The 11,842-nt window shown below is 37.9% G+C and overlaps 1 protein-coding gene across 1 annotated transcript in view; it reads right to left on the bottom strand.

The window, feature by feature from the left end:
- Window positions 1-821: 821 nt before the first annotated feature.
- Window positions 822-11,842, bottom strand: part of LOC139945882 (receptor-type tyrosine-protein phosphatase T-like) — a 30,172-nt gene continuing 19,151 nt past the window's right edge. The window contains exons 23-32 of the mRNA XM_071943385.1: window positions 11,326-11,483; window positions 10,649-10,784; window positions 9,787-9,936; window positions 7,375-7,474; window positions 6,704-6,780; window positions 5,894-6,025; window positions 5,032-5,163; window positions 2,625-2,779; window positions 1,413-1,548; window positions 822-959 (exon numbers count right to left, since the gene is read on the bottom strand). Coding sequence (XP_071799486.1) covers window positions 873-959; window positions 1,413-1,548; window positions 2,625-2,779; window positions 5,032-5,163; window positions 5,894-6,025; window positions 6,704-6,780; window positions 7,375-7,474; window positions 9,787-9,936; window positions 10,649-10,784; window positions 11,326-11,483 — 1,263 coding nt within the window. The 3' untranslated portion in view covers window positions 822-872. The remainder of the gene's footprint in view (window positions 960-1,412; window positions 1,549-2,624; window positions 2,780-5,031; window positions 5,164-5,893; window positions 6,026-6,703; window positions 6,781-7,374; window positions 7,475-9,786; window positions 9,937-10,648; window positions 10,785-11,325; window positions 11,484-11,842) is intronic.

Here is an 11,842-nt window from a genome sequence, read left to right as displayed (position 1 = left end):
ACCAATATGTCCTGTGCATGGAAGTTATCAGTAAGTTTAACGGAAACGGAAACGTATAATAAAAACAAGAAGATTATGGCATGTCATTGATTTTCTTCTGTCTGTTAACTTGTTCTTGTTAATATTGTTATTTGTTTTTATATTACCAAGCTTATGAACAAACAATGACAATAGTTTTATGTGGCCCAATGCGCTGCCTATATATACTAACTTTTAACTGAACCATTACGTGTAATCGTGTTAACAAAGGTTATGTGAATATCAAACTTAATAATGAAAATTAAAACAAAATAATAACAATAATTTTGGTAAATAAACGTAGTAGTAACTGTCTCGTCATTCAAAACTTAATTTTTTTGAAAAATCGTCATTCCTGGTTTTGAAAAGCAAACAGCAGACTTCAAAGATTGCTATTTTGACGTATCGTCGTGTGTTTTTCTCTGAGGTCTGGGTAATGATAAAAAATGTTACTTAAAAGCAGTGGGCACTATTGGTAACTAATCAAAGTAATTATTAGCACAAAACCCTTGGTAACCAGTAATGGGGAGAGGTTGATAGTATACAACATTGTGAGAAACGACTCCCTCTGAAGTACCGTAGTTTTCGAGAAAGAGGTAATTTTCCACGAATTTGATTGCGAGACCTCAGACTATTTAAAATTTGAGGTCTCGAAATCAAGCATCTGAAAGCACACAACCTCGTGTGACCAGGTTTTTTTTTTTTTTTTCTTTTCTTTTTTCATTATTATCTCGCAACTTCGACAACCAATTGAGCTCAAATTTGTACAGGTTTGTAATTTTTTTGCATATGTTGAGAGTGAAAAGACTTGTCTTTGACAATTACCAATAGTGTCCAGCGTCTTGAAAAACATCTTAACGACGTACGTTCTCATAGATTGACGAACCCGAAGCTGATTCCAGATACCACGTCATCACCTGGTAACACAGTTGGTACTGAGCCTGAGATAAAACCAAGAACAGTGAAGATAAACACGCTATTGGGAGCAGTGAGGTGTGTAGGACACACATATTCCTTCAAACGATTGTGCACTGCATAAATCAAAATATCTGCCATGGCGGTGACTTTGGTCCAATAATACGTTCAGTAACAATTTATTTCATTTCCTCGCGATGTGGTTTTTAAAGAAAATTGCTTAACATTTCCCCTCACATTATAACTGGGAATAAAACTGTTGTAATTTGCCTATCCCATAACCGTTTTTTAATTGAATAGGACCACCAAAGTGTTCCAAGTCACAACATTGTGTGGCTCTCCTTGTTCTTAGCTTGATATTTAGTAGGTCCAGTTTAACCACCACAGAGAAAAAACAACTAATAACACCTCTGTCAGGATAGTGTCTGGACAAAGAGTTGAAAGTAAAGGGTTAGCTTTTATCTTTAACTTTCACTTACCAATGTCTTGACCATTCCAGCTCGAGTTGAGCGGAGTTTCTTAACTGCCTGGAAGACGTCAATGACCCCATCCTGCTCTAGTCGATCTAAGAGGGTGACCAGGGTGCAGAATGTCCCACTGCAACCTTCCCCGTCACTGAAAAAGTGGGTAAATCGTTACCTTCAAAATTTAGCACGGATGCATAATATTGCATAATTGGTTGTTGCGTAACCTAACAACTTCTGTATGAGATTCGAAATGTCCCTGGTCATCAAACGAGTATACATTCCTTAGTGCGTGCCAGAAACTTGCTAATCTTGTTCTATTCATCCACTTTTGTTTGAATTTTCCCGTGTGGACCAAGTTGAACAAAGAAATTCAATTATTGTGGTGGCCTTTGTTCCAATGTGTAGAAATCACCTCAGCTGTGTTTGCCAACTTATAGAGGTCCTTTGTGACATCTGAAACAGGATGTGCATGTTATGGGGTTCGAATCCTACCCTGGAAGACCGTGGACGTTTTGCCACTATGACCTTAAACACCAAGTCTGCACTAATTATGGCACAACTATTGCAGGAACAGTGCGCTGGTCGTCATCATTAGAACGCCATTGGTTGAATTAATGGTTAATGCTTGAAGAGCTAGTTTTTATTAAGTTCAAGATTCATAATATTCTTGCAGAAAATATATTAGTTTGTTAACTGTTGGAATGGATTGGTCGGGCAGCGTTAGCTGACACGGGGGTATGAAGGCTGGGTGTTTGTCCAGTCTGTTGTTGTCTTGGTGTCCTATGTGACCGGTTGGCGTTGTTTTGGCTAGTGCATTTCTTTGAGTGGCGGGTCTTTTGTTGCTTTTTATTTCTAACTTAACTTATTTTGTAATTTATATAGTTTTGATATTGATTGTGTATACTTGTATTTGGCCAGTGGATGTCAAGTTTTTTTAAGGTTTTTTTTTTAACGTCAATTAAACAAATAAATCTAATCTTATCAAATCTAATGTCAAAGTTACAGTGCTTTTATCAGAGGACAAGTTTTAATACACCCTTATGCACCGATATTGTATTGTCTTCACAAAAGAAATGGTATTTTATTAAAAATGTATTTATTCGATATCCAACAGCGAATAAACTTTCGATGACGGGAAGCACCTGCAACGGAACACAGTTTTAAAATGACTTCTGTTTCTCGTACAACAAAAAAATCCGTCAGACAAAAGCAAAGTAAACGTACATGCATTGCACAGTAAGTGGTCCATCAGGATGCCCTTTTCTCCACGTCTTGACAGTCTCCAACACCTTGAGGAGGCTTGAAGGGGAGTTGGGGACATCTTTCCCTGATGGCCATTGCAGGAATTGGATGTGACAAACAGTCTGCATATCGTCCTTCTAAAGGATTGAACAGTTATATTTTACGTATTACCTTTTGGGTTAAAGGAACACGTTGCCTTGGATCGGACGAGTTGGTCAAAACAAAAGCGTTTGTAACCGTTTTTTATAAAATGCATATGGTTGAAAAGATGTTTTAAAAGTAGAATACAATGATCCACACAAGTTTGCCTCGAAATTGCGTGATTTTCCTTCTACTGTGCGAACTAACATGGTCGGCCATTTATGGGAGTCAAAATTTTGACCCCCATAAATGGCCGACGTGTTAGTCGACGAGGTAAAAGGAAAACCACGCAATTTCGAGGCATGTTTGTGTGGATCATTGTATTCTACTTTTACAACATCTTTCTACCCATATGCATTTTATAAAAAACGGTTACAAACGTTTTTCAAAGACCAACTCGACCGATGCGAGGCAACGTGTTCCTTTAAGTTGTATATTTATCACATTAAAGGCAGTGGACACTATTGGTAATTGTCAAAGACTAGCCTTCACAGCTGGTGTATCTCAACATATGCATAAAATAACAAACCTGTGAAAATTTGAGCTCAATTGGTCATCGAACTTGCGAGATAATAATGAAAGAAAAAAACACCCTTGTCACACGAAGTTGTGTGCGTTTAGATGGTTGATTTCGAGACCTCAAGTTCTAAACTTGAGGTCTTGAAATCAAATTCATGGAAAATTACTTCTTTCTCAAAAACTATGGCACTTCAGAGGGAGCCGTTTCTCGCATTGTTTTATACCATGAACCTCTCGCCATTACTCGTCACCAAGAAAGGTTTTATGCTAATAATTATTTTGAGTAATTACCAATAGTGTCCACTGCCTTTAAATCAGAGCAGTCACAATTATTTTAGTCTCCGGGAACTGTCAATACAATGAGCAAAAATGTTCGACTGAAAATGATAAACCTAACCCGCAAATGATAAACCGCGAATATAACTTTATTTTCTCCCACTTTTTCTATAGAGAGGTCCCCTTTAGTTTTGTTTTAGTTTTATAATATTGAACCGTCGAAAGACACTTTGAAATCCCTGCTGTCCAGTCAAACCATCCAAATTCATTGATGTTGTTGCGAGTCCCGACGTCGATGTCACCAAACTCTTCCTTACTTAGGATTAATCTTAGGACTTAGTGCGAGTTAAGTTCCGTATCCAAAGGCGTAGGAAGGATTGAACCCATCCAAAGTTAGGGCGGGTTGCTCGTCTCAACTCGAGCTAGGATTAATCGTCACGTTTTGTGAAACCGGCTGCCCATATATAGAGCCGTTTATACGAGTTGATTAGCCTTAGTTTCTCAATATTCTCGAGGGGAAACATTTAAAGTCACCTGGAAGTGGTATTTTTTCAAAATAAAGCTTTTGTCACTAATATGTGTGTTTTGATGAGTTAAATGTGAATAAGTTAAGGTTTTAAAAAATCGGTTCTTATGTTATTTACAAATTTAAGAGTAGACTCGACCCGAGGGGGCGCTGTTCGTGATGTCAATCGAGGCAGACTTTGCCTGTAATGCGTAGAGTAAACACAATTGCAAAGTACATGTACGGACCAAGTCGTGAGTTTGTACGTTTACCCCAAAAAAATGTTTAGTTTTTTCCGGCAATGCCGACCAGGTGTATTGCTGCTGAATGCAGAAAAACACTTTTTGAAACATACCAACTCACGACTTGGACGTACAATTACTTTGCACGTGTGTTTACTATACACATTGCAGGCAAAGTCTGCCTAGAATGACGTCACAAAAGGGGGAGGCGGAGTCAGCCCCCAAGCAACTTTATATATTTTTAAACATATAAATCGTGACAAACAATTACTAAAAAAATGGTTTTATTGTTCGTAAGCATATACTCTTATGTTTGAAAGAAAAAAATATATATTTCCAGGTGACTTTAATATGTACAGATTTACACTAAACTTACACAGTTTGAAGATAATGATAGTAGAAAGCTTCCCTGAAAATATTACTGGCTGAGGTGTTGTAGATTTTAAGAAATGGGTTTAACAATGTCATGAAAATAATTTTTGTCTCAGTGATCATGAGACGAAAATTATTTCAGCATGTAAAAACGTATTTTCATGACACTTTTTTACTCATTTTTCATTTGTTCGATTAGCTCTTGTCAGGGGCTAACCCTATAGTGAGCACCGCGGGGTCGACCCGGGTAAGCTAATAGAACGCACTCTAAGATAGCATTGAAGACTATATATGTGACTTGGTTATCACTTATCTTCATTCAAATGACACTTACATTTCTGGCGGTGTTTACGATGCCGAACTGTCGCACAATCATGTCCTCGTCGCGTTGATCCACACTCAGTAACTTGACAGTCAGTGGTCCAAAGCTCATGCTGCCCTCCTCCGGCCAGTACTGTGGGATGCTCTGCACCCGGAATCAAAAGTTTAAAAAGCTATGGTGAACTGAAGACCTGCTGTCAATTTCACAAAACTCTTCCAAACTTAAGATTAAACTTAGAACTTATAGGACGAGTCCCAACCCTGCACTGTAGCATGCAGACCGTAAGATTAATCCTAAGTTAGGACGAGTTACCTAACTCGAGTTAAGATTAATCTTAGCGTTTTGTGAAATCGACGGCTGATATATCTTAAACCCTTTAAGCTAGATTTCATGTTTACATCTTGATGAAGAATAATAAATAAATATTGATATCAAATCAGCTGCTGCCGACAGTCCTTGGATTTGCAGAAAACCATTTTTACGCAAAAACAAAAACAATATTTTGGGCAAAAATATAGACCTAGGGCTGGCTTTTTTGTATGTATGTATAATTTATTTATTTAATGCTGCTAGTACACAAGCCCAGTGGATAGAAGGCATTGGGTGAAGTATTCATACAACTGAACAGGCCAAACGAGGTTTCTCTGACACTAATTTATAATTTTTGACACTGATACAAACAAGGCATTGATTTGTTTTAAATGAACTTTGTGTGGGCAGCTACCGCTGGTACAGATCACGCTTTGACTTTATTGTCAACATAGTTCGTCATGATGTTACAACTATTGGATATTAATTATTACTAATGTATATAATAACAGGAGTGAACACCCGTTTGAAAAATATGCAATACAGAAACTATAAAAAAGCAAACCAGGTCGTTGTCCATGGAGTTGAGCAAAACGATGCAAGGCGATTTGTAGTCAAACACCATTCGCCAGATGTCACCGATTGTAGTCGGTAGGGGGGCTTGGGTGGCAAGGTACGAATGATTGCCACTAAAACCCTGGAGAATAAAAAAAAACAGACATACAGTAGATTCCCATGTTGAACATTTCCTTTAAAGGCAGTGGACACTATTGGTAATTGTCAAAGACCAGTCTTCACAGTTGGTGTATCTCAACATATGCATAAAATAACAAACCTGTGAAAACTTGAGCTCAATCAGTCATCGAAGTTGTGAGATAATAATGAAAGAAAAATAGTCCTTGTCACACGAATTTGTGTGCGTTTAGATGGTTGATTTCGAGACCTCAAGTTCTAAATCTGAGGTCTCGAAATCAAGTTCATGGAAAATTACTTCTTTCTCGAAAACTATGGCACTTCAGAGGGAGCCGTTTCTCACAATACTTTATACCATCAACCTATCCCCATTACTCATCACCAAGAAAGGTTTTGTTCCAATAATTATTTTGAGTAATTACCAATATTGTCCACTGCCTTTAATAGCAGAACATACATTGATAACTAGAAAATAACTATTATGGTTGATAAAGAACGAGTATATTGTTCCAACACACAACGGTGTAAATTAGAATAAAACCAAAATTAAAGATTGCGACAAATAAGGCTTTATTATTTATGATTGGTACATATGGGAAGGAAGGCAGTGCATATTTTTGATATTAATGACAACAAATATTTGTTTGACATTCCTTTCGAAAAAAATCAAAGTGATACTTACATCTAGAAAAGCAGCATTGATGTAATTTGTGCTACCTTCTCCGCCGTCTGTCATGAGATATGGCCGGGTGCTGTCCCCTGCAATTGACCAGAAGTTGTCTAATTTTGTTTTTCTATAAAGACACTTAATAAGGGAATCAATGTGTGGTGAAGAGGTTTTCAACTAGTGGTTTAATCCCAATGAGGCCTGGTTCTTGATAATTTTACCGATTCAACACACTTTGATTCCAGTTCATAAATACCTTTTCGGTCAAAAACATCAAAACTTGTTGGTCAAAAAGTTAAATAAATGCAAAAATTATATTGTTCAATGATTTCTTTCAACACAACACCCCTCCAGCTATGAAATGGTAAAGCCCTCCGCCGCCCTCGGGTAAACAACTCCCTAAGGGAATTCTGTGCGCGTCACGCGTATCGCGTGATGTGGCACAACTGTTTCCGCCGTTGCTCTCGACCAATAGGAATGAAGAAACTGTCTGAACAAGGTGCAAGCTCGCGTGTCACGCCCATGTTTCAACACTTTTTACTGGTCATAAACGGTTTATACACACCAACGTGGCGCGCTCTCCACCAATAGGAAAAGCGAAACTGTCTGGGGTATTTATGAATACACTATATTGACTACTAAACAAACACAAAAACATTGTTGATGTTGTTTGAATGTTGACCTACTTGGAATGCAATCCTCAAATCTGTTCTTGTCTGCGTTGTCAGGCTGCCTCCCACCAGAGCATTGGTCGTCACTCATTGATGCAGTGAAAGTTTCCAGCATCTATCAAGGCAAACAACTCACAACTATAAGGTACAGTTATAAACCACAAGGAAAACGGATTTGATCATTAATTAAAAAATGGATTCTGTACATGTTATAGTCTAGGGTTTCAGTTGTCAACAAAAACAATTGACTTCCCAGTCAATGTGGATGCTGCAAAGGATGACCTACACTGATAAGTAGATGCCTCCTTGCACTAAGCTGTTGTGATACCAATGCATAAAAAGACAAGATTGGCTGTTTCAATATCAATGTCCAACTCTTAATGAAATATGAATACCAAATCATCAATTTTAGGCTACATAACCTAAAGTGTCCTTCAAACCTGAACTACTTGTAAAAAAGTGAAACTTGAAGGGGCATAAATGTGTGGTGTTTTTGGCATACGTAGCCTATGTGTTTGTGTTTCAGTGTTGTTTCAGTGCCACAAGGATACATTCTCCGGTATACTTGTATCAGAACATAAAAGCAGATAAATTATTGGCAAAATACTATTTTATTTTGGTAAATATCAGCTTAAATGAAGTACTTTGATTCTGGAGTCGATTCCATTAAGGCATTTTTGTAATGTCATGTAACTTTATCTCCTCAACATTCACATTTACAATGCCATATAATGTAGTATGGCATTGTTTTATTTATGTTTGCTTATCAGTTTTCCTGTTAATGATAGTCCAACTGCATGATGGTTTGTGTTTTTCTCTCAAGTCATTGCACAATTGAATTGCAATGTGTTGTATACTATTAATTCTGTTTTTATTTTATTTTTTTTAAATGTCTCTTTAAGGACAAGGATGGGAGCCCAATTCCTACATAACATTTGTTTCTTTATACATTGGGTTATATTAAGTGACATCAAACTGAAACACTTCAAAATGTTGCTTGATTTTCGCACTCTAAGTATTTTGAGCTATTCTGACAAAAATGCTCCTTTAATCAATGCTTACACTTAAATGACTTATTTTTTGATCCAGCTATCCCTAAACAAGGTCAAGTTAAGTTTGATGGGTTACCAACTTTTACTCAAAAATGCCGCTCACTCCCTTAACTAGAGCCTTTTTTTTTTTTTATCTGGTCTAGACTAAACGAGGAAAAAAGACCAGAGCAAGATTTGACCTATGACCTCCGGATATCCGTACATGCGTTCTTCCTGAGCTATCCCTCATGTGGATGGTCTCCATAATAATTGCAATGGCTTTATTCATAGATGCCAATCAGAGGTCTTACAAATTGTTGGTTACTGTTGGCACTGGAAACTATTGGTAACTACTCAAAAGTACTGTTAGCATAATAAAAACTTGCTTGGTAACAAGCAAAGGAGTGATGTTGATGGTATAAAACACTGTGAGAAACGACCCCAACTGAGGTAACTTAGTTTTCGAGAAAGAGGTAATTTTCCACTATAATTTGATGTCCCGAAATCAAGCATCTGCTAGTAGACAACTTCGTGTGACAAGGGTGTTTTTTCTTCCATTATTATCTCGCAACTTCGACGAGAGTTCAATTTTTCACAGGTTTGTTATTTTGTGCATATTGAGATACACCAAGTGAGGAGACTGGTCTTTGACAACTACCAATAGTGTCCAGTGTCTTTAATACACCCGGCTTAACGAACCAACTGGCAGCAAATGAATTAAAGGCAGTGTACACTATTGGTAATTACTCAAAATAATTATTAGCATAAAACCTCATTTGGTAACGAGTAATGGGGAGAGGTTGGTAGTATAAAACATTGTGAGAAACGGCTCCCTCTGAAGTGTTTTCGAGAAAGAATTAATTTTCCACGAATTTGATTTCGAGACCTGAGATTTAGAATTTGAGGTCTCGAAATCAAGCATCTGAAAGCACACAAGTCCGTGTGACAAGGTTGTTTTTTCTTTCATTATCTCGCAACTTCGACGACCGATTGACCTCAAATATTGACAGGTTTGTTATTGTATGAATATGTTGAGATACAGCAAGTGAGAAGACTAGTCTTTGGCCATCACCAATAGTGTCCAGTGTCTTTAACGCGACATTTGTTTTAAACTAATTTGAAATGCCATCTGACTGCCACCGCCGAACAGAGGGAGACCGCAATCATTAGAGCGCTGGCACGGTAATCCGGAGTTTTCAGTTCAACCCGAACTTAAGTATTATAATCTCGAACTATGGCATGCCAGTGTATAATGTCTTTATGGCATGTTGCACTTGGTTGCCTTTTATCTCATGTTTGTTTTGCCCTGTATATTGTTCCCGTTTTATTTATTAGGTGATTTTAAAAGTCAGAAACTCCACTTCATTTTAATATACAATAACTAAAATATACAAACTTTAAATTGGTCCTTGATGCCGTCAGTTCCGGTTTTCTTATCACGCTTTTTTAGCTTGGTAAGATCTTGCTGGAATCGATCCACTGAGATGGCGGTGTTCTCGGACAGACTGGACTCCAACAAAGCCTCGTAGATAAACTTAAATTGGTCCTTGGAAATTAAGGAATAAACTGAATATTTCAAGGTTGTGTTATTGAAAAGAAAAAAAAGTTGAATGTAGTTAACTGTGCCTTAAAGACAGTGGACACTATTGGTAAAAACTCAAAATAATTATCAGCATAGAACCTTACATGGTCACGAGTAATGGGGAGAGGTTGATAGTATAAAACATTGTGAGAAACAGCTCCCTCTAAAGTGACATAGTTTTCGAGAAAGAAGTAATTTTCCACGAATTTGATTTCGAGACCTCAAATTTAGAACTTGGGGTCTCGAAATCAACCATTTAAACGCACACAACTTCGTGTGACAAGGGTTATTTTTCTATCATTATTATCTCGCAACTTCGATCACCGATTGAGCTCAAATTTTCACAGGGTTTGTTATTTTATGCATATGTTGAGACACACCAACTGTGAAGGCTAGGCTTTGACAATTACCAATAGTGTCCACTGCCTTTAAGGGATAACAAACAGATACAAATGAGTAATTGATTTGATAAGGAACTGGAACAGATATTTCTCAGATACGAGATTTATCTTGATCTGATTCTGTATTAAAACTCTGAGAAACATTGTTGGATAGCTTGATAAAGTAATATGCTCAACTTAACCGTTTGAAGTGAATACAAAACATGTATAGCATTTTTCAATGGACATTGACATCGATCTTGAACGTCATTAAGTTGTAGTATATCCGTTCTTACTATTGTCTGCACCATCAAGTAGCGCTTGTCTCTCATCTCGCGAACAAAGTTGAGTACATCAATCTGTCCTTCAGCACGGGCCTGTTCCAACATGGCGTCCAAGGCAATATACGTCCCTGTACGACCAACTCCAGCACTGTAAACAAACCAAAGACGCATTTTCACAACCGAATGGCGTCTCAGAACGCTTTCAACATGATCATTATAACCCCTGTGCCGTCGATTTAACAAAACTCTTTCTAACTTAAGACTAATCTTAGGACTTGGGACGAGTCACAACCCTGCACTGTGTAGCAGGCATACCTTAAGATTAATCCTAAGTTAGGAAGAGTTACTCGTCAACTCGAGATAAGACGAGTCCTAACTCTTTGTGAAACCGACAGCTGGTCACTGGGCATAAATTGCGCTACTCGGCTAACAAACGCAAGAACCATCTCTGCCCTCACAGGTACCCATTTACCCCTGGGTGGAGAGATACAATTATAGTTAAGTGTCTTGCTCAGGGACACACACAGGTGCCACGACCGGGATTCAAACCCCACACTCTGTTGAACAGAAGCACCGGAGCTTGGATTCGGTGCTCTTACCCGCTCTGCCACGACACCCTACTGAACACCTTAATATCAGCAAGTTATAACAAGTTACGAATATTACGAAATGGTTGCCTTTGTATTTACCTGCAGTGAACAACTATAGGACCTTTTGAGGTCACTTCAGTAGCTTGAATTCGTCTGACAAACTGTAGAAGTGATGAAGACTCAGGTGGCTTCATATCGGGCCATGTGATGTAATGATACTGCAGAACCTCGCGGTACTCACCCTCGGGCTCGCTGCTCTGCACACACAAACCAAAACAACAATTAAAGACAGTGAACTATATTGGTAATTGTCAAAAACCTGTCTTCTCACTTAGTATGTCTCAACATACGCATAAAATAACAAACCTTTGAAAGTTTTAGCTCAATCGGTTGTCGAAGTTGCGAGATATCAATGAAAGAAAAAAAACACCCTAGTCACACAAATTGTGTGTGCTTTCAGATGCTTGATTTCGAGACCTCAAGTTCTAAACTTGAGGTCTCGAAATCAAATTCGTGGAAAACTACTTCTTTCTCGAAAACTACGTCACTTCAGAGGAAGCTGTTTTTCACAATGTTTTAAACTATCAACCTCTCCCTATTACTCGTAATCAAGAAA

This window comes from Asterias amurensis, chromosome 13 (assembly GCF_032118995.1).
Source record: "Asterias amurensis chromosome 13, ASM3211899v1".
Classification (NCBI taxonomy): Eukaryota; Metazoa; Echinodermata; class Asteroidea; order Forcipulatida; family Asteriidae; genus Asterias; species Asterias amurensis.
Note: the sequence above shows the minus strand (reverse complement) of the source record. Positions and strands in the feature narration are given on the sequence as shown.